The sequence below is a fragment of the Grampus griseus genome (genome assembly GCF_964374135.1).
Source record: "Grampus griseus genome assembly, chromosome: 16".
NCBI classification, from domain to species: domain Eukaryota; kingdom Metazoa; phylum Chordata; class Mammalia; order Artiodactyla; family Delphinidae; genus Grampus; species Grampus griseus.
In genome coordinates this window covers 59,801,046-59,824,281 of record NC_139010.1, presented here as the reverse complement: position 1 = coordinate 59,824,281, position 23,236 = coordinate 59,801,046, and the positions used below count along the sequence as shown (strand labels likewise).

General features: G+C 49.0%; 1 protein-coding gene across 1 annotated transcript in view; it reads left to right on the top strand.

Annotated features, from left to right (window-relative positions):
• Nucleotides 1-23,052, top strand: part of FBXW4 (F-box and WD repeat domain containing 4) — an 80,432-nt gene extending 57,380 nt beyond the window's left edge. Inside the window, exons 6-9 of the mRNA XM_082673769.1 lie at nucleotides 12,160-12,225; nucleotides 21,270-21,410; nucleotides 21,961-22,102; nucleotides 22,303-23,052. Coding sequence (XP_082529895.1) covers nucleotides 12,160-12,225; nucleotides 21,270-21,410; nucleotides 21,961-22,102; nucleotides 22,303-22,422 — 469 coding nt within the window. The 3' untranslated portion in view covers nucleotides 22,423-23,052. The remainder of the gene's footprint in view (nucleotides 1-12,159; nucleotides 12,226-21,269; nucleotides 21,411-21,960; nucleotides 22,103-22,302) is intronic.
• Nucleotides 23,053-23,236: the final 184 nt, after the last annotated feature.

Below are 23,236 nucleotides of genomic sequence, written 5' to 3'. Positions count from 1 at the left end.
TTCAGTAGTTGTGGCGCATGGGCTTAGTTGCTCTGCGGCATGTGGGATCTTCCCGGACCAGGGCTCGAACCCATGTCCCCTGCATTGGCAGGCGGATTCTTAACCACTGCGCCACCAGGGAAGTCCCCAACTCTTCTTTCAGGCAACTTAAAAATGAAATTCTTATTACCATCCTCCTTTTAATTTCTCATTTTCTATTTTGTTTTATTTTTTAGATAAGTAATATATAAATATGTTCCAATTGTAAAAAGTTCAGTTTAAAAATATATAAATTATATAGAATTATATAAATATATATGAGAATATAAAATTAAAATTCTCTTCAGCTTCCTGTGACCCCTCCCCCCATCCTACCCCTTTTTTGTAGGAAGTCTGTATGTGTCACTCCAGATCTTTTAATTTGAAGCGAACATCAGACATCATATAATTTCATGAGTGTGTATGTGTATCTGTATACACACACAAATACATGGTTTTGCTTTGTTTTAGGCTCACAATATGCATTCGTTCTGCAACTTGAATTCTTCCTATGGGACCCATGTGGCTTAGAGGTCCTTTGCTGTCAGAACACATTCTTTTTACTGCTGCATTCTAATTCAGAATAATATAGATGCACCATCATTTACTTAGCCATCCTGCTGTTGATGGACACTTAGGCTGTTTTCAGCGGTTTGCTATTACCAACAGTGCCTCAGGAAGCATCTGTGTGCTTGCCTATTTGTACATATAGTCAGATATTTTTCTAGGAAAGATACTTAGAAAAAACTTGCTGGATTGAGGGGTAAGTACATTTAAAAGTTTTTAGATGCTGCCAAATTACCCTCCAGTTGGATTATATCAGATTATATACCCCACAAACAAAGTATATAAATACCTATTTCCTCTTACACTTATCAGTACTGGATAATATCAGGTTTTTAAAAATAAATTTTTTTGTTTCTCTAAAGGGTAAAAAATGATATCTAACTTTGGGAGTGAGTATAGAATAGTGATTAAGAACTGGACTCTAGAGCCCAACTGGCTGAGGTCAAATCATGAGTCTTCCCACATGCTAGTTGTGTGACCTTAGAGAGTTACTTAACCTCTCTATTCCTCAATTTCCTCATCTGTAAAAGGGGGATGATAGTGGTAGTACATACCTCATAGTGACTTAAAAAAATTTTTTTATTATGGAAAAATTCAAAATACGCAAAAGTAGAATAATTATCAACTCTTGGCCAATTTTGCTTCATCAATACTGCCCACACACTTCCTTCCCATATTATGTTGTAGCAGATATCAGGCATATAAATAAATATTTCAGTGTATATTCTAAAAGATAGTGATGCTTTTAAAATGGAATTATAATACCATTATCATACCTAGAAAAATATCATCAAATATGTAGGATTTTTTTTTTTTTTTGCCACCCTGCATGGCATGCAGGATCTTAGTTACCAGACCAGGGATTGAACCCGTGCCCCCTGCAGTGGAAGCATGGCGTCTTAACCACGGGACCACCAGGGAAGTCCCTGTAGGAATGTTTTGAGGGTTAAATGAACTAATTATATAAAGTGATTAGAACAGTACCTGGTATGTGGTAAATGCTCTATGTGTTTGCAGTTATTTTTCATTGTTTTCTGATTTGCAGTTTTTTGATTACTAGGAGGTTTAACATTACTTCATGTGTTTTTTTTGGCCAGGTATATATTTTTTTCTATAAATTACTTACTGAAAATTTTTGCTCATTCATCTACCTTTTCCCCTGCGATTTATAGGATATCTTTATACGTTCTGGGTATTAATCTTTTGACTACTACATATATTTGGTGATCCCTTTCAGCCTGTTGTTTACAGTGTCTGCTGTTGTGTAGAAGTTTTTGTAATTTGGAGGTTAGTTCTGTCATCTTTGCCCTATGGTTTCAGAGTTTTGTTTTGTCTTATGAATGTCTATCCTACTTCAAGATTGTAAAACTATTTTCCTGTATTTTCTTCTAACACGTTTATGGGTTTTCTGTATAGTTTTAAAAAATGTTTATGTCCTTAATCCATCTGGAATTGATGTCTGCTCTGAGGTAGGGCTCTAATTCTATTTTTTCCAAATGTGTGTCCTATGGTTTCTATACCATTTATTGATTAGTTCATCTTTCATCCACTGTCTTTATTATTTTTTTAAATAGATATTTATTTATTTGGCTGCACCGGGTCTTAGTTGCAGCATGTGGGATCTTTAGTTGCGGCATGTGGGCTCTTCGTCGCGGCATGAGGGATCTAGTTCTCTGACCAGGGATCGAACCCCCACCCTCTGCATTGGGAGCATGGAGTCTTAACCACTGGACCACCAGGGAAGTCCCTTCATCCACTGTCTTTAAATGCCACATTTAGGATCTGCTGATACCCTACAAATATATGGGTATGACTCTGGATTCTTTATTCTGATCCATTGATCTATTTGTCTATTCTAGTATTGATAACATGGTCAAGTGACTTGATTCTCATTGTTCTTGTAAAAATATTTCTTGGCTCTTCTGTGCACCTTCTCTTCCAGATGAATTTTAGAATCAACTGATTAAGTAAAAAATCTTGTTTGGTTGGGACGGTATTGAATTTATAGATTAATTAGGGGAGAACTGACAGTTATAATCTTGAGGCTTCCCATCCAGGAACATGATATATCTCTCCACTTATGCAGCAATTCTGTGTCCATTAGTAAAGGATATAGCAGAGTATTTTCATATGGGGCTGTCTTGGTTTTTTGTTTGTTTTTGTTTTTTTTCGTTAGATTTATTCTTGGCTATTTTACAAAGAAATTGTAAAGAAGTAATTCTTTTTTTTTTTTTGCGGTACGCGGGCCTCTCACTGTTGTGGCCTCTCCCGTTGCGGAGCACAGGCTCCGGACGCGCAGGCTCAGCGGCCATGGCTCATGGGCCCAGCCGCTCCGCGGCATGTGGGATCTTCCCGGACCGGGGTACGAACCCGTGTCCCCTGCATCGGTAGGTGGACTCTCAACCACTGCACCACCAGGGAAGCCCAGAAGTAATTCTTTTTTGTGAATGGATTTCTAATTTCATTTTGGTTGGTGATTGCTGTGTATAGCAGCTCACATCTATGGGTACTTGCTGTGTGCCATACACTGCTTTAAGCATCTTATCTCATATAATTTTCACAGTAAGCCTGTGCCTAGATCCTAATATTATTTCTGTTTTATAGATAAAGAAACTGGGCTTTAGAGCCCAGTTAAATTGCTCATGCAAGATCACATGGTTACTGGGTGGCAGAGACAGCAGTCCTGAGGCCGCACTCCTTTCCACTATCATCCACAGCATGCCCTCCACCTCATCCTACTCTGGAATTTGTTGCAATAGTTTTAGTTGAGTCTTTTGGATTTTCTAGGTAGACAGTTATAGTGTCTGCAAATAAAGACCATATGTATTTCTTCTTTTTCCATGCCTCTTGTTAGGTATATAGTTTTGTGAATCAATGTTCATCATTTCTCAGGAAGTCTGACCCAGTCAGTTTTTCCTTTAGCACTGGAACACATTGCCATTTCTTCTTCTTGGGAGTGGATGAAGCTTGTGTTTAGAGGCCATATAGATGGAAAATAGAGTGTAGAAACTCTTCTCCAGCATATCTTGTTAAATTCAATAGATTGAATGAACATATGTTACTCCATTGTACTGTGAGACTTTGTTTTTAATGTAGTTAATTTTTTCTCTTTATTAACTCTGCCCTTCCATTGCTCAAGTTTCTAAGTTTCTATTTTTTTTAATGATTTATTTATTTTTGGCTGTGCTGGGTCTTTGTTGTGGCATGCGAGCTTCTCTAGTTGCAGTGCATCGGCTTCTCTAGTTGTGGCATGTGGGCTTAGTTGCCCCGCGGCATGTGGGATCTTATTTCCTCAACCAGGGATCGAACCTGCATCCCCTGCATTGGAAGGCAGATTCTTAACCACTGAACCAGCAGGGAGGTCCTTAAGTGTCTGCTTCTTGAGTGGAATTGGTTTATTTGGGAAGAGCAGCCACTACATCAAGCCTCCACCTGTTTAGCCTGGGCCAGGGTCTTATATGCTTGGCCAGGCTGCCCTTTTACCACTGGTTAAAATGGAAAATGAACATTTTGTGTTTCTATAGAGGAATTTCCCAGCTGTTGAACTGTACTCCTCTGTGGGGCAGCAGAAAGCCTGCTTTGTTGCCCTTGTTTGTTAGAGTTGCAGTAGGAGGGTGAGCCTTGGGAGGCCCAGCCTCTGGACATTCTTTCCAGAGCCTGACGTTTTAGGTGGCTTACTTGCACCATCCTGTCCTGATGAGGGGCCATCCCCTGAGAGGGGCCTGGGTTGTGTGTGTGTGTGTGTGTGTGTGTGTGTGTGTGTGACAGAGACAGAGACAGAGACAGAGAGAGACAGACAGACAAAACAGGCAGGCAGACAGACGGACGCTGGGACAGGTGTTCCAGGCCTCTGCCCGCTGTGGGAATCAGGAGTCAGTCTTGCTCTCTACTGGCCGGCACCTAATTGGGAGAAAGATCCCTCCCTTCTGATCTGGCGCTTCCTGTCCTAACCTTAGGCTACTGGTCCATCCCAAAGCTTCAGCCCAAGGTATGCCAGGACCACTATTGCTGACACCTGCTCCAGCAGGCAGCTCATTATCGGGTCCACTTGTTCTTGGCCGTGAGTCAGCGGGCGGGAATGTCTGGTTATGTTGTGTTTTCTCTCACAAGATGTAAATAATATGCTTTTCCCTTTAAAAAGTAGCACATGCTCATTAAAGAAGATTTGGAAAATAAAATTTAAAAGAAGAAAGAATTGCTAATCACTCTGTTGCCCAAACACAGTCACTTAAAGCATTTTAGTGTGTTTCCTTCCACTCTTTCTTTTTCTACACCCAGGCTTTTTTTTTAATTGAGGTATAACATTATATTAGTTTCGCATGTACAACACAATGATTTGATATTAGTATACAGTGCAAAATGATCACTACAATAAGTCTAGTTACCATCCGTCATCTCACATAGTTACAAGAATTTTTTTCTTGATGAGAACTTTTAAGGTTTACTCTCTTAGCAACTTTCAGATGTGCAACACAGTGTTATTAACTATGGTCACCACGCTGCACATTACCTCCCCATGACTTATTTTATAACTGGAAGTTTGTACCTTTTGGCCCCCTTCACCCATTTCTCCCATCCCCTACCTCCTCCCCTTTGGCAACTACCAGTCTGTTCCTTGTATCTATGAACTTGGTTTTTCATTTTGTTTTGTTTTGATTTGATTTGTTTGTTCGCTTGTTTTTTATACATTTCACATATAAGTGAGATCATATAGCATTTGTCTTTCTCTGCCTGACTTATGTCACTTAGCATAATACCTCAAGACCCATCCATGTCACAAATGGCAAGATTCCATATTTTTTTATGGCTGAGTAGTATTCCGTTGTATACATGGATACCACATCTTCTTTATCCATTTATGCACCAAGGCATGCTTAGGTTGTTTCTATGTCTTGGCTATTGTAAATAAGGCTTCAGTGAACATGGGGGTGCATATATCTTTTCAAATTAGTATTTTTGTGTTTTTAAAAAATAAATACTCAGAAGGGAATTACTTGATCATATAGTAGTTCTATTTTTCATTGTTTTGAGAAAACTCCACACTGTTTTCCATAGTGGCTGCACCAATTTACATTCCCACAAACAGTGCACGAGGGTTCCCTTTTCTCCATACCCTCACCAGCACTGGTTATCTCTTGTCTTTTTGATAATAGCCATCCTAACAGGTGTGAGTGATATCTCATTGTGGTTTGGATTTGCGTTTCCCTGATGATTAGCGATGTTTAGCATCTTTTCATGTGCCTGTTGGCCATCTCTATGTCTGCTTTGGAAAAATGTCTGTTCAGGTCCTCTGCCCATTTTCTAATCAGATTCTTTGGTTTTTGCAATTGAGTTGTAAAATTGCAACTCTCTCTCTCTCTCTCTCTCTCTCTATATATATATATATATCTCCAAAATTGCAACTTTATATATATGTAATATATATAATATAAATATATATCCAAAATTATATATTTGGGATATTAACCCCTTATTGGATGTATGCTTTGCAAATATTTTCTCCTATTCAGTAGGTTGCCTTCTCATTTTGTTGATGATTTCCTTTGCTGTGTAGAAGCTTGTTAGTTTGATGTGGTCCCACTTGTTTATTTTTGCTTTTGTTGCTTTTGTTTTGGAGTCAGATCCAAAAAATTATTGCTAAGACTGGTGTCAAGGAGCTTATGGCCTATGTTTTCTTCTAGGAGTTTTATGGTTTCAGATCTCACATTCAAGTCTTTAATCCATTTTGAGTTAATTTTTGTGTATAGTATAGGATAGTCTAGTTTCATTCTTTTGCAAGTAGCTGTCCAGTTTTCTCAACACTATTTATTGAAGAGACTGTCCTTTCCCCTATTTTATATTCTTGCCTCCTTTGTAATTTAAAAAAATTGGTCTTACTATTCTTTAGTTTTATGAACAAAGTTGTGTTTACTTTCCCCTCACAAGCTATTCTTAAAATAGTTCTGTTAATGCTGTTTGTACCCTACTTTTTTTCCTTATAATAGTATCATAAACATCTTGTCTATATTCTTTGGGAACATCATTTTAAATGTTTGTGTAATATTCCATTAAGTAGATGGACCATCATTTATTCAACATGTTTTTGGTCTTGACTCCTTGAAGACAAGGCATATCATTCTTTCCCTTTTAATCCATTTTGATTCAATCACCCATGAAGTTGGCTAACCTTCTTTTGAATTTATATTTTCTGTCTGCACCATCTCTTTGAGGTAGTGGTATGCCAGTTGCTATGTGAAATGGAACTTCTTTTCATTTGCCTTAAACTTTACTCATTCAAGCTTCAGATAGGCTTCTTGGTCTTGTTATCCTTTAGTTTGATGAACGAAGTTGTGTTTACCTTCCCCTCCCTGCTCTTAAGCTTTAGTTCTGTGCACTCCCTCCCCAGCCGTCACAGGCAGGCACTGCTATATAGATGGTAGGCCCCACAGTGTGCTCCTGCCCCCATCATGGATGTGACTCTCAGCCTTCTGGTCTGTGGACAGCATTCAGGTGTATATTTCCCCACTGCGAGGTGGGATGTTTGCTGGTAAGAACAAGATTCCTTTGTCTTTCTTTTTTTTCCTCCCCAAGTACATCTATTTTCATTCCCCTTGGGTGGCTTGGGGTGCCCTGTTGGCTGGATCTTAGGAACTGGCTGCCTCACCCTTCACCTGCCCTGGACTATGTCTCTCCTCTTCCTGACTTCTGTTGACCTCCTGTTCCCACTCCACTGGTCCCTCCCTCACAGTGCTGTCACTTGCACTTCTGCTACTAGCCTCTCCTCACCCAGTGAGTTTGTGTGACCTTCGCACTGCATTCATGCTTTGGGACTTAGCCGCTATAATGATGTCAATGGCGCAGGTTAGCAGATGGCGGCAACAGCGATGAGACCTGACATGTTCTAATGACTCTCTCCTTCCCACCCTTGCTGGCCAAGCCGATGGAGGGGCAGAGGTTTCCTTGAGGCATTTTAGGAGGGGGCCGAGGGAATTCGGGGGTCCCCAGGTGCCGATGAAGCCTGTGACCTTTGCTGCTATAATATCAGTGTTTCACAAGCAGGGCGGTTCGGGAGCCCACTTGCAGCCCATCAAAAATTGATTTAATTGCAATTTTTCCTCCAATTAGGAGCACTGGAGCCTGACTAATTGGAGTAATAGAGAGTAATAAGGCTCAGATAAAAAGCCTTCCTCGGCGGCCTTTGTATCTCGTGTCAGTGCCTGTCAGAGGTCAGAGAGCTTGCATATTCTATTAGGCAGCCCGGCCTTCATTTGTACAAATTAGTTTACCCAACAGTAATTAAAATGCCAATGCGGGTTGAAGAGAACTGAATACCCTTGATGGGCATGTTGGTGAATGATGTGACAGCTCTGGTGGCCTCTCTTGCCAAAGTGTGTCAGCCCCAGCTCAGAGGCGGCTGGGGCCTGGGCCAGCTGGGCAGCTCCAGGCCAGCCACGGGGCACAGCTGCCGAGCACGCCCCTTCTGCTGCCCCTCCTCAGAGCCCCACAGTCACTCCTTTCTTCTTCCAGGTGGAGTCGTTTGTTCACTTGTCCATTTGTTCATTCAGTAAGCATTTGAGTTTTCAGTATGTGTCAGGCATGATACTAGGTGCTAGGGAGAGAACTTACGGGGCACGGGGTGTAAAATCACCTGGGCTCTGGAATTAAGACTAACTGGGTTCAAATTCTAGTCCTACTAGTTGCTCGCTATGTGAGCTAGAGCAAGTTACGTTACCTTTCTGTGTCTCAGTGTCCTCGTCTGTCAAATAGGGAAAGTGGTACCTGCTACATAGAGTTACAAGGATTAGACAGGGAAATGCTTTTGAAACACTTGCTCAGAACCTGGCACGAGGGCTTCCCTGGTGGCTCAGTGGTTAAGAATCCACCTGCCAATGCAGGGGACATGGGTTCGAGCCCTGGTCCAGGAAGATCCTACATGCCGAGGAGCAACTAAGTCCGTGCGCCACAACTACTGAGCCTGTGCTCTAGAGCCCGCGAGCCACAACTACTGAGCCCGCGTGCCACAGCTACTGAAGCCCCCGTGCCTAGACCCCATGCTCCGCGACAAGAGAAGCCACCGCAGTGAGAAGCCTGCTCACCGCCAGGAAGAGTAGTCCCCACTCGCCGCAATTAGAGAAAGCCTGTGCGCAGCAATGAAGACCCGGCGCAGCCAAAACTAAATAAGTTAAAAAAAATTTTTTTAAGTAAAATGGCTGAGAGCCTATTAAAAAAAAAGGGAGGGGCTTCCCTGGTGGCGTAGTGGTTGAGAGTCCACCTGCTGATGCAGGGGACACAGGTTCGTGCCCCGGTCTGGGAAGAACCCACATGCCGCGGAGCGGCTGGGCCCATGAGCCATGGCCGTTGAGCCTGCGCGTCTGGAGCCTGCGCTCCGCAACGGGAGAGGCCACAACAGTGAGAGGCCCGCGTACCGCCAAAAAAAAAAAAAAAAAAAAGAACCTGGCACGCAGCAAGTGCTCAGTCAATTCCTAATGTAATTAAGAGGGTCTAAACTAAGGCAGAGGCAGCAGGGTCAACCTTCTATTCACCATGCCCACACCCAACTAATTTTCCTTCGTACTTTCCTCTCCTCTGTTCTGTATCTTGCTGTTTTCTATTCCTCAACTTGAGTACCAGAACCCCTAACTCTCCTGGTCTCTCTGATGTGAGGGCTCCTACGTCTGCTTCTTGGGCCTGATGATAATCTCTGTGATGCCAGGTTTGCCTGAGTTGGGGCCAGGAGGCCAGTACGGTAGGTTGGGGATCTGGGCAGGGTCTGGGACTGGATCCCGGACCAGAAATTGTAGAAGGCTGGCTTCTGATAAGGGCTTTCTGGTCCAAAAAGAGTAGAGTTTGTGGAGTCAGAATGACTTTTAGACCCTCAGGGTGAGAGAGTGCATGCACTTGTGTGAGAGCATGTGTGTCTATGCGTGTGTTGACATTTTTAGGTATTGCTGGTACTTCTCATCTGTTATCTGGTTGCACTGCTTATGAGGGACTTCACTGTTCCAACGATGTATGACTGTGTCATGTGTCATTCAGGTCTGAGTCTGGTGATTTGGGAATTACTTCTCTAAGAAGCAGAGGGACCCCCCCCTCTCACAGCTCGTGTGACTAGCTTGCCCAGCCTTGTTGGCTGTGAGCTCTGGAAGGCCCTTTCAGTTGAGGCCTACAGGTTTGTTTGGGGCATCTCTTTGAGGCCAGGCGCCGTGCTGGGCACTGGAGTACACAAGAGCCACCAGACAGTCCATGAGCTCAAAACGAAGATGGGAAGATAACCCCCCAAATACCATTTGTCTCATGAAGGTGAGATCAGGGTGTGGCAGGACTTAAGAGGAAGGCCAGTCAAGCCACCAAGCAGCCAGCAGCTCCTGCCTCTGCCTGTTCAGCACAGGTTTGTCATCCCTGTCCCTGGACAGTCCCTGTGGTTTGGATGTGAGACTTGGTGAACGTTCCAAGCAGGACCTGGCTCCAAATCTGCTTGACTGTTGCATACATAGTTTTTTTTTTTTTTTTTTTTTTACTGAGTGTTATATTTGATTAAACCCTTAAGCCCTCAAATGCCAGGGAGACTCTCTACTCTCCCTCCTGTTCCTCCTCCCTGCTTCACATGGTTAAGCAAGGGAAAAGGGCAGCTTTTGGAAAGAAATGTTCATGGCCGTCATGTCCAGGCAATCAGGAAAGGCCCTCCTCCTGGAGGCAGAGGGCCGGGGCCAGGCCGGGTGGGCAGGGACAGAGGGCAGGAGTCCAGGGCCAGGTGTTCCCATCCCCGGCCCGGCCTGCTGGGGCTCAGAGCTGTGGGAGCGGCAGGGATTCAGCTTACAGGTGCCTCCCATCTCTCTCCATTGACTTACCTTGGCGCTAAGTTAGGCCTGTTGCCTGTCAGAGGCCTGCCATAGGCCTCCTTAAGAGTTGTCTGTATGTCTGTGCTGGCGCCCCTCACCTGGCCCCCTACTCCTCAAAAGTCTGGAGAGCCCAATTGCCCGCTCGAATGATTTCTAAGTGGCTATTATGTTTCCAACCCAAAGTAATTGGCTTTACCAGTTATTAATGGATTACCCTCAAGAGAAAAATGTTGGTGGGGGAGGGAAGTGAGGATAACAGCTGGCTTTGTAGTTTGGGGCTTCAGTGTCCAGTGGCTGCTTCCCAGGCTGGGAGTCACTTGGGGCATGATGGAATGGCTGTTTTAGCATGTCACTCTAGTTTAGTGGCTGCTGGCATGCCTATGGGTTGAGAGGAAGCTGGGAAGACCGAGCATGTCCCTAGAGAAGTCTTGACTTGAGGCATGGATGCTCCAGGGTGGTTCATGTGGCCTTTTTGTCAGCCTGGGGTTGAAACATAGATCCCTGCCCTGCAATTTTGATTGTAAGTCAGTGGCTTGGCCAATGCCTGCCCTAACATCTCCCCGTCAGCAACTAGCAGGCCAACCCCCCGCCAAGCCAAAGCCATCGGCTTCTCAGAGCCCCAACTGCGGAAATCCACCTCCCCACGGACGTGCTTGGGATCAGAGAGCCACAGGTGCTGGGCAAGGCCAGGGCCAATGGACTGCTGTCCCACATTGCTAACATGTCATTAGTATGTCCTGTTCCTCCCCCCATGCCCAGACGTGTAGGGACATGGCCCTTCCCTGCCCCAGGGCTCCTGAGTGACATAACTGCTTTCAGCTCTCTTGTTCCAGTTTAGATTTTCAAGCCCAGGGTTCCTGCAGGCTCCCCCTCCCAACCCCTTCCAAATCCTCTAACAAAGGAGTGGTCTGGCGTGTGGGTTCAAGTTCTACTCCTAGCACTATGGCCAGCCTGGCTCATTGCACAGATTTCTTCTCACTGGGTTTGGGCCTCCACTTAAAATGAAACTCTGCAGATTGTATATGTTGAACTTTTTAGGGGTTTAAGAGAGACTCTGGGAAATACTGAGTGTTCCTTCTCTCCTGCCTCTTGGCAGTGTCTGTCATTATCCTTTAAACTCTGTCTGACTCCTATCCCACTCCACAGCAGTCCTGGCTGCCTGGCCCCTCACATTCCCTACTTTCCCACCCTCACCTTTTCACGTTGTTACCCACCTTTCATAGTTCGCCTTTTCTCAGTTTGGTGCCTTTATACCTACCTGGTGCTTGTACCATGTTACATATTCCCCCAGCTCTTAAAACCTTCGGTAAAGCCCCCCAGCCTCCCTCACCTCTGACCAGGGCATCCCCTTCTGGCACCCAGCAACCTATTCCCAGGAGACCATTTCTGTGGTGTGGCATTGTGAACTTGGTGTTCATACAACCGAAGCCCAACAGGCTTGCTCTCCCTTGGCCTCAGTTGTACATCTAGAGATCCATTTTTATGGTGGGCAGAGACTACCCAACCAGGTCTAAGCAGCAAACTCAGCTATTGAATCCATGGGTCCTCTGGCCAAGCAGCTCTGGGAGGTTACAGCCCTCACTGTGCTTCCATATGGTTTTCCCACAACTTCTCTGATGGCTCTCTTGGCTGCTTCTCTCATCCTGGCTTAACCCCATGATCCCCTGGAGAATGAGCACAGCACTTCCAATTGTATAGCCATTTCCGCCACAAGTTCTGACAAGCCAGACCTAACTGCTCTCCTTTTGTTTGGCAGCTCCTTTGTGACAGGGACAGCCTGTTGTGGGCACTTCTCACCCCTAAGAATCTGGGACCTCAACAGGTAAGAGATTCCTGAGCCCACCATGGCTTCCAGGGTGGGCAGGGATGGAGTGGTTGGGAAGCAGAGGAAAGCTGGCTGAGCCAGCCCCTGGTTCAGTTGGCCGAGTGGTCCAGGAGGATGCTGGAAGGACCCTGCCCCAAAACCCACTGACAGCCTCCGCTGTGGCACCTTCACACATGGAATCATTTGTTAGCTTGAGGAGACTGTTGAAGTAATTTATAATAGGTAAATAATTTCATGTAGAATTTATGGTAACAACAACAAAAGTCTGGATGCATGATACTTCTTCTCTAAGGAGTGCCTGACTATGTGGCTATAGAAAATCCCATCTATCCTCAGAGATGGTTTTTCTAAAATAAAGAAATTTTGGAAGTGGCCTACAGATCCGTAAGAACAACAATACAGAACAGTTAGAATATATCCAGTTTTTGTTCACAATTCTCTGCCTTGGCAGGCTTGACACATTCCCATCTGATTACCTGCCATTCTGTTGGGGTTTTTTTAATCTTTCATTTTGACATAATTATAGATTCACAGGAAGTTACAAAAGTAGGAAGGCAAGGTACCTGTGTAACATCTTACATAATATCAAGTCTAGGAAGTTGACATTGGTACAGTCCATAGACCTTTATCTGATTGTACTTATTCGTGTGGTATGTGTGTGTGTACGTATTTCTTTGCAGTTTTATCCCATGTGTAGAGTCATGTAACTGCTACCGCAGTCAAGATAACTGTTTGTTCCATCAGCACAGAGACCCCTCATGTACCCCTTTATAGTTGCACCCATCCTCCTCCCCTCCTCCACTCCTTCTTGCCCTAACCCCTGGCAACCACTTAGGTGTTCTTCATCTCTGTCATTTAAAAAGTAATATAAATGAAATAATATATCTAACATTTGGAGATTTGCTTTTTTTTTTATATACTGAGCATAATTACCTTGAGATCCACAGAAGCTGATTCATGTGTCAGTCGTGCTTTATTTCTTATTGCTCAGTAGTATTCCCTGGTATGGATGTACCAAAGTTTCTTTCCCCATTGACCAGCATCCACCCACTGAAGGATGTTTGAGTTGTTCTCAGTTTTCTGACTATTGCAGATCAAGCTACTATGAACATTTGCGTATAGGCTTTTGTGTGGACATATATTTGCAGTTTTCTGGGATTAATGCGGGGGAATACAATTGCTGAGTCATTAGTAAGTGTGTGTTTAGTTTTTTACCTGTCTGTCAGACTATTTTGAGTATCTTTACCACTTTATATTCTGACCCCAGTGTCTGAGAGATCTAGTTTCTTCACATTCTCAACAGCATCTGGTAGTGTCACTATTTTTTATTTTAGCTATTTTAATGGATGTGTTATTTAATTGTGGTTTTAATTTGAATTTCCCTAATAGCTAGTGATGTTGAACAAGTTTCCTTGTGCTTATTTGCCTTCTGTATATTCTCTTTGGTGAAATGTCTGCTCATGTTTTTTGCCCATTCCTAACTGGATTGTTTGCTTTTTCACCGTTGAGGTTGCAGAGGGGCATTTCTGCTGAAAGTCAGTTTTATTTAGTCACATAGCTGGACCTTATGCTTGGCATCAATATTGATCTGGGCCTGGGATGGCGGACAAGCTGGGGCAGGGAGGGTGTACACCACCCCACCGTGACCCAGCTTTATCTGGAAGGTTGAGTCGTCTTCGGCCTCTTCTGCCCGTGGTTGCCTTGGTAGGGATGCTTCTGGGCACAGATTTATGGTCAGGATGGCGTTCTAAGGCACCAGCTGCCTCAACAGCATTCTCTTATGAAATCCCTAGACCTCACTAACCCTAAACACTGGGTCTTTACAGAACCCAGAAAGGACCCGAATGAAAATGGGCACAAGACAGCTATGGCCTCAGTTCTCACAGAAGCCAGACGATAGCCATTGCACCCTTACGCCAGCCTGAGGCAAGGCCGCCCTGGGCATCACTTGGCTTTCCCTTCTCTCTAGCTCCCAGACTCCTCTCCTCACCACTGAGGAGCCAGGCCTTGCTTAAACATCTCTTCCATTCCCAGGGAAGCCTGGACGACCAGTGATGCAGGGACTGAGGGAAAGATGCCCTGGTGGAGGCATCTGCTTTCGGTGGGAGGAAACGGATGGACAGGACGACTGTCTGTAGCTGTCTTTCCCAGAGAAGCCCAAGCAGATAATAAAGCCATGTAGAAAATAGGATTAAGGTAATGAACAGGCAGGACAGAGTTTGATCTTTCAATAATGCCAAAGCCTGACTGACAGGCCAATCTGGAAGGTGGAGCAACATCGTCGGCAGGACTCAGTTGCGGGGCGGTGTTCCGTGCTGGGTGGATTCTTTGCTTTTAACCTGTCACCGCTGAAACTTGAGGAGTTCTGGGATTTTCTCTTTTATGTGTGTGCTACGACTTGCGGGGGAGGAGTACTGGAGGGGCAGTTTTGCTCAGAGCATCATCGCCCCTCCAGGGGCTGCTCTCGGGATGATGGTGGGGGCTGGGACGCGGCTCAGAGGCAGCCTGCTGGGCACCAGCACACCCTCATCTGTGTCTCTCCCAGTACTGGTCCTCAGGCTGCTTTTCACAGTGCCTGGAGACCTCTTTCAAGGTCACCACGGCTCCCTCAGCCCTTTGTTCATCAGGATTCCTGGAGACTCTGTTCTCCCTCTGGGCTAGGGATGGGGAGGTGCTAGCTGGAGCACACAGGTCTGAGAGCACCCGTGGGCACAAAGCCATTGCCTAGATGGTAAGGAACTTGGCTGTCACCCTCTCCCTTCCTCCTTTCCTGCCCTTCTCTCTCCTAAAGCTGCGGACAGGTCAAAGGACAGGGGATTTCTAACCTGTCTAAATCAGATGGGAAGAAAGATAGAGTCCTTCACCCAATTTGGACGTGCTAGAGTGTTCCTGTTTCCGAGGATAGATGGCATTCAGGCCCAGTCCCTGGCCCCCAAGGGCTCTATCCTGAGAGACTGTGCAGATAGCCAACCACTAAAGTATCCCTAGCTAGGCCCTGAGGAACTGTGCCAAAGCCATCCTGTTACTGAGTTTGGGTCTGGAGGAATTAAGGCCCATCTTGTGTTCTCCATCTGCATTTGATCGGGGCCCTTGGCTCAGCCCCAGGGAAGGTGTTATCTGTGTGGGGCACGCCTCTGCTGCTGGAAGACCCCGGTGGTGGGTGGCGGTTCTGACTGGCTTGACAACACATCAAGCCAGTGATCTTCCCCTGGGTTTGCCCTTGCTGTGGATTTTACCTTTTCTGCCAAGGTACGTTTGAGCTGGATCTACTATTGGTGCCCTGAGACCAGGGCACAACGGGCAACCCCAGTGGCAGTGGGGAGGCAGGCACCAGGATGGAGAGGCCTGTGATCTCAGCGTTGGAGATGTCATAGTGGGTCCAGCTGTGGTCCTAAGCCAGCCTGGGGACTGTTGGGTAAGGAAGTCAGTAGGGGTGGGTTTTGGCGACTTGGCTACTCCTAGGGCATTGAGGATTTGAGTCCTTGGCTAGGTACTGCACTGCTCTGTATGTGTGTGACCATATTCATGGCCCCTGCATAATCCCACCTCATCTCCCCTTCCCCTTCAGGCCCGCATTATCCCCAGTTCCCCATGACTCCTCCATTTCCATCCTTAGCCCTTAAATCTCTTTCTCAGCAAAGGTAGGGGCAAAGAAGCTTCTCACATATTCTGACAGACACCCTATATTTTTCCCCTCTGAGCTTTTGCTCTAGCTGACCCCTGTGCTTGGGATACCCCCTCTCTGCCTACTGAAACCCTGCTCATTCTTCAGCATAAATAGCACCTCCACCATGAAGCCCTCCCTGATTCTCACCCCTGTGGCTGGAGTTGGTGACCTTAGAGCATTCATAGGGCCCCCTTGATGGCCACCATGTGGCCTGGTATAGCTTCCCTTCAGGCTGGGAACTTATCTTGGAACCCTGGACTGAACATGGGAGACACATGTCACGGCATCTGATGGTGTTTGGAATGACAACGGGTGCCTGGCTGCAACCCTTTCTAACTGTCTGCAGAAAGAACTGGTGTCCTGAGCGCAGGCTGAGCCGCTCTGAGGGCACCATTAGTGCCCATCCCACCCAGGTGTGGCTTTGTCTCTGCCCCCGCCCTCCACCTCCACCTGGGGCAGGGGGCCTGGCCCTCAGTCGGGGTGATTATGGGAATTGCCCCTCTTTAAAGTACCTGCCTTCTCCTTTGAAAGTATTATTGACAGCTTTTCTCATTTTCTTTTTTCTTTACCTCTTTGAGGAACCCTGTAATTTCTTTCTCTTTCTTTCTTTCTTTCTCCCCCCACCCCTTCCCTTTTTCTTTCTTGTCCCCTCTGTCCTCCCACCCCAACTCTTTGAAATTGGCTCTCTGCCTGCTGACACCAAACTGATACTTTGCGTTTCACTTCTCCTTATCCCTTTATGGCAACAGATGTTGAAATTTTGTATCCTTTTATCTGCCCGGCTGCCCCTTCCTGTAATTACGGTCCTCTTGTTAGCAGTACAAAGTGGGCTGCCCGGCTGCCTGGCCTTTGAGCCACAGTGTCTGAACACGTGTGCATGGGCAGGTGCTGGGGCTGTGCACGCGCACACGCATGCATGTGAGACACCTGTGGCTTGGAAAGGGCCCTTCCCGTGCACCTGATGAGACTGGGGTAGGCGAAGCTTCGGTGGGCTTCTCCTGGTCTCCACGGACTCTGTGGTTATATGTGGGACCTGTCTGCCCCCTTGACTCCCTCCTCCCCACCAGGGGGCTGGACGAGGACAACCACTCCCTCCTCTCATGCCAGCTGAGCAGTGAGCACCCGGAGGCCCATCGTGGTCAGGAAGCCAGATCCCACCAGCTTGTGCCCCACACATACCCACGCCTCCAGCCAAGCCAGGTACCCCAGCCCTGCACCTCTGTTGTTGCTGGCCCTTCACCTGAGCTGCCCCCCATCTCCTGTCACTGCCTGTCACGATCCTGTCACTCACTGAAGAGATGTTCTTTTATCTGTCCCCTTATAAAACTCTTTCATCTCTCTTCTGGTACCCACTGAGCCTCCCCTTGTATTGTTAGTTGGATAGATGACAGACTTCTCTCCCTCCCTGGACTGAAAACTCCTTGAAGAAGGGACTGTCTCCCTCAAAGTCTCATCTCACATCTCCCTGCAGTTTCTATTAGGCGCAATGCCTCGTATACAGAAGGTGCTCAGGAAATGGTTATTGATCAAAGAAAGGAAGAAAGGGAAGGAGAGGGTGGAAAGAAAGAAGGGAGCAGAACCCTCCTATTTTCTTAGTGACCATGTTGGGTCCAGCTTATACCTTCAGGCCATCTGTCCCCTGGGGGCAGAGACGATGTAGGAAGGTGGGGTGTTTGCCACCCTTCCACCCTCTCACCAAAAGCCATCATTGCATTTTTGCAGTTGCACGTGCCAGATGGGGTATCCTCACACCCAAACAGATGCAGGAATGAATACCCATAGAACCTCCAAGGAGCATCATCAGGAACCCAGTGTGTTAACAGTGGCTGTCAATGGTGTGAGGGCCATGGGCATTCTTAGATGTGGGTGAGGAGGTAGAGCCAGGGTTATCTGCCCTCAGGGCAGTTTAGCACAGGAGGACTTTCTATGGGCCACGGCTTGTGCTGGGAGCTCAGGCGGGCCAGGCAAGGGAGGCGTGTGGAGGCCGGGATGAGGGAACTCAGAGGGAGGAAGGCAGTGACGCAAGTCACCCAGCTTCCCTGGCCTGCAGGACCCAGACTGGGGGTAGGGTGGAGGGGGGCTTCCAGGGACTGCCCCTCTGTGCCTAACTCCAGCCTGGTGCTTAGGGCCTCTCCCAGACAGGGCGTCTGGGTCTTCAAGGCCAGTGCCTACCTCTAATTAGCTGTCCCCACAAAGATGGTGATGGGGGGTGGTATAAGTATCTTATTTAAATTTCCTCCTCCCTGACTGTCAGGAAGTTCCTGTCATCCCATTTCCCTCCAGCTTCAGTGGAGTTGCCTGGGCAGCAGGTTGGGATGGGCCAGGGAGATCTGATTCTCTCACCTGATCCCCTCCTCAAGGGTCCCTGGGATGAGGCCACACTCCACTTGCTTTTCCTACCCAGGTACTCTGGGGACTCCTGGGGGAAGCCACACACAGCCAGGTCTCCCCGGCCTGTGTCTCATTCATCAGGCTCACAGGGGCAGCCCCATCTGTCTTTATCTTTCCCTGGGTCAAGAGAGAATTGCTGGAGTCAGGCTGCGGGGAGGCTGGGGTGGAGGCCCCCCAGCCCTCAGTGGCTCCTGGAGGCCCCGGCTTTGTGCGCAGGAGTTGGAAGGGAATGGACTTTTTGTCTGGCCCTCTATAGTGACAGAGCTGGCCCTTGCTCCTGTCTTGGCCTGAGGCTCTAAGCGGCAGCCCCTTTCCCACACAAGTTGTGCGACAGCCAAGGCTCTGCACGCCCCCCTTGCGCCCCCCACCGTGAGAGGCCGAGAGGCATTCTTAACATTCTTTCCAGAGAAAAGGGGTGAAACGTCTGAATTTGGGGGTCACCACGTTATACAAATTGCAATCTAATCGTTTTTACAAGAACACACTTGCTGTAAGAAAAGGAACCCGGAGGAGGGGCTGAGGAGACAAACAGCTTGTTTTGTCCCCCTTCCCCCCAAAGTTTGGGGCTATTGTTGAGCTCATCTTCCTTCCTCCACCAGAGCAGTTGAGCTAGAGTTTTCTAGTTAAATTGGTCCTGTGGTGGGGCCACGAGGGCCCACGGTGCCATTTCTGTTTGTTTTCCCCAATCAAAGCCCCAGCGGGGCTCCTATGGCACCGCTGGGCTGCTATTTGAAGAGACGGGCCATTTCCCAGAGCCTGGTGTGTCAGTTTATGCTCTGAACTTAACCTCACAGGCACTGCACAACAGAGCCTCGAGGGTCCCAGGCCCAGAGGCAAAAGAAACTGTATCTTTTTATTGGCCCATTTAAAGTGTGTGTGGCCCTTTCAGAGAATCAGAGGACTAACATGGCAGAAACTCCTCAGGCCCCGGCCAGGCTGGGCTGGCAGACAGGGGGCTTTGGGGACTTGTCCTGGTCTCCAGGGGCTAGTGCTCGCTCGGCCTTTGGGTCTACCCAGAGGGTAGAGTTCTGTGTTTCTTATTGCACACACTGGCATGACACTTTCCAGCGGTGGCTCAGATGCCCCCCTGCCTGGGCAGGGGCCCAGGGTGGCAACTCGGTCTGGGCGTGGCCCTTCTGCTGCCGTCCCTCAGTCCATGGGTGCCCAGCTCTCCTTCCTTCTGAGCCCTGGGACCAGGGGTGGGCAGGTAGAGCCATGCTGGGCTTCACGCCCCCCAATCTCCACTGCCTTTCATCTTCTATTTCAAACAGACAAACATGAAATTACTTCTACAGATTAAAGGGGCGAGCTCCTCAGTCATTCCTGAAGGCCTCACTAATGGAGGGGGCAGGGCCCCTAAATCTGGAAGGAGGGAGAACTGTGGAGCAAAATAGCCCTGACCCAGTGGACGAGACAGACAGAGACAGACAGAAAGAATATGACCCCAGGCCCTCTCAGGGCTCTGGCTTGCCCAGGGGTGGTGAATCATGGCTGGCGGCCCATGTGGAAAGGTGGGCCTTCTTGGGAGCTGAGGTAGTGATCTCTAGGAGATGCTGGGGAGAAGGCTTTCTGTCTGATCCCTCAGCACACAGAGGAAGAAGCGCTTCTCTTGGAAGGAGGCTGGGGACACAGGTGCTGACTTAAGGCCTACCCCCCGCCCCCCACCCTGACTGGAGAACAACAGTGCTCTCGCTGGGGGTCACCACACTGCCCAGGACTCGTGGGCAGAGTTGGGCAGAAAAGAACCCACAGCCTCCTCCTTGGTACTCCTTTAGGGAAGATGGCAGCTCCACTGAGGAGAAGGGAGGTTGAGGGTCAGAGAGTCTGTGTGAGGTAGGACTGGAGCTAAGGTCCACATTCACACATGTGGCTGGTGGCCTCGTCTGCCTCAGGCTCTCTGGTGAAACCTGCCTGGGCCGAAGCTGGGCTGGTGAGACCACAAAGTCCTCCCTAACCCGTGCCGGGGCCTCTCACCTGGGTGTCCCTGTGAAGTGTCCACAGCCCAGTTTCTCCCGTCACATCACAGGGGAGAGCCCAGCATCTCTTGGGTGAAGCTGAGGAATTTGGCCTGGAGCGTGTCCCCTTCTTCTTCATTGCCCCCAGTCATTCTGCAGAAACTCACCGCTTCTACCCGTCCCCTAACCACAGGAATTAGCGGGTACACTTGATGTTGAGGGGTAGTTGCTAGGGCCAGGAGGCCCCCCTACATGGTTGCTAGGGGTCTGGCATTGGGGCGAGGGGTCTGCCCACTGCCGCGGTCACGGAGGGAATTACACAGTCACAAAGAAATTGTTCTTCTCGGTAATCTGCTCTCGGCCACCGAGAGGGGCAAGGGTGGGGGGAGCAAGCTGGAGCCCAGCAGGCTGGTGGCTGTGATCACAGAGGCGTGCTAGCCCCGGGCCGGGGGCCAGCCGGGCCAGGAACACCAGGGACCAGCCTGCTAAGCTGCTTTCTCAGCGATTTCTCTCCCCAGACACAAAGGTGTTTACTTGTTTTAACATCTCCTGGGACTCCCCTTCTCCCTTTGTGTGGTCTTTATCCCCAGTGAGGTTTGAGCCCCAGATTACAGGCAGGAATTAAGGCATTGGACTCAGGCAGCGCAGAACCGCATGACCTGCGGGATCAAGGCGTATAAAGTAACCAAGTGTGTGTGTGTGAGGGGGGCCGACCCCTTCTGCACGGCCCATTCATCGTCCCGAGGAGGAGTGGCTGGGCGACAGGCAGCCAGCGTGCAGGTGTGATGGAGGGGCTGCTGGTGGCTGACGGAGGCCTTCAGCTGGGGGAGAGGCAGGGACTGGGAAGTGGGGAGAGGGGTGGGAGTCTAGGGCATCTCCTCCTTTGGCCTCCCTCCTAAGGGAATCTAATTCTAGCTCAGGAAGGAGAGCTGCATTTCCCCAGGAACTGATGCCATTTGAAGGTTAAAAGAATGTGTGTGGGCCAGGGTGGGACAAGCTCTCATCCTCTGCCCTGCCTCTCTTCCCAGCGGACAGCTGATGACGCACCTGGGCGGTGACTTTCCCCCAGGGGCGGGGGTGCTGGACGTCATGTACGAGTCCCCTTCCACACTCCTGTCCTGTGGTTACGACACCTACGTTCGCTACTGGGACCTCCGAGCCAGTGTCCGGTGAGTGTGCCGGGCAGCAGGACAGGTGGTGAGAACCCCATGCCAGTCCTGGCCCTCCCTCCAGTCCTGGCCCTCCCTCCAGTCCTGGCGGGCCCAAAGGAGAGGGACGGAGACTCTGTATCAGGGGCTGGTAGAGAGCAGCTGACAAGGTCAGATCAAGCTTAGACTCCCCACCTTGGCGGCCCTGGTCCTGTGACCCAGGAGACCATAGCCACGAGGCCCTGATAAGAGCCTCCTTGGGCGCCATCAGGGTGCTGTCCCTCAGCATTCTGTCCAGCTTTCTCGAGGCCTTTCTTGCCTCTTAAGTCTGGTGACACACAGCAACCACGTGATGCGCAAACGAGGCATAAACCTGCCTGGGGCCAGGGACTTGCTGAGAAAGAGGTCTTCACTGAGGAGGCTTTCCCCCATTAAGTCTGGTTTTAAAGGAATTTGGTGATTCGGCATCTCTTTCTCCCAGCCAGAGTGGCTCCCTAAGGCCTCTGGGGAAGCTGGGGTGGAGGTGGAGGGCACCCCCAAACCTCCCCCTGCATCACCTCCTCCCGGACAGGAAGTGTGTCATGGAGTGGGAAGAGCCCCACGACAGCACGCTGTACTGCCTGCAGACAGACGGGAACCACCTGCTGGCCACTGGCTCCTCCTACTACGGTGTGGTGCGACTGTGGGACCGGCGCCAAAGGGCCTGCCTACACGTAAGCGTCCTGCCCACTGCAGGCCTCCTGGATGCCGGGACTTGTTATTGGGGGCTGTGCTGGGAGCGGGTGTGCCTGGAGGGGGTGGGAGGAAGCCTACAGTGGCCCCTGTCCCCTGGCATTAGGCCTGGGAATCCTGGGTTTGGGTTCCCCCAGCTCCCGGTGGGGACGCTCTCGCCACTCCTGTCCCTCCCGTGCAGGCCTTCCCTCTGACGTCGACGCCCCTCAGCAGTCCTGTGTACTGCCTGCGCTTCACCACCAGGCATCTCTACGCTGCGCTGTCTTACAACCTCCATGGCCTGGACTTTCAAACGCCGTGACAGGGCCACCCCAGCCTGTGGGCCAGAGAAGCCAGCTACTCAGGGACCTCTGCTGTCTGCAGCGTGCAGTGATACCTCCTCCCCGGCCCCGCCTGTGTTCCTAGACCTGTGACCATGGTACTCAGGCACCGTAAGATAAAGGCTGCTGACTCCTGGGCACTGGGGTTACCCAGGGGTGCAATCCCTCTCAGGAACCAGGTGGAAGGAAGGGACCTTCTGCTGCTCAGCTGAGCTTAGCCGGGCCTCGCTTCCCTGTTGGCCAGAGCAAGGATCTGGCCGGGGGAGAGAGGCCCACCCCTTCTTAGAGCCGGGCCAGCTCACCACAAGAGTGAGGTGAGATGCTCCAGCCTTCCCAGTTGGGCCCTTCCTGCCCCTTCCCTGGAAGGAGAGGGGAGGCTGCCAATACTCTGTGACACCAGCCTCCACCTCAGTCAGACCCCACCTTTGACCAAGCTCTAGGGCTGGGGACTCACTCCTGGGGTACTGTGTGGCCTGGTCTTGCTTTGAAACCAAGAAAGGACAAAGGGAACCCTGAAATTTTGAATGAGTTCTGAGCCAGTCCAACCTCAGGCTAGCTGTGGAGACATGCTAAAATGTTCATTTTGTAGAAATAAAGCTTGACTGTTCACAGATCTGGTTCCTCCCTGGCTGGCAAGACCCCAGGGAGAAGGAACAGCAGATTTAAACTTGGGGCTGGGCATGCTAGGGAAGGGTACAATCTCCTGGCTCAGTGTCTCAGAGAACAAACGTTTCTTTTCTTCAGGAAAACCTCTCATTACCCCCTCCACCACTTTGGCCCTGGTGGTAGGGTGGG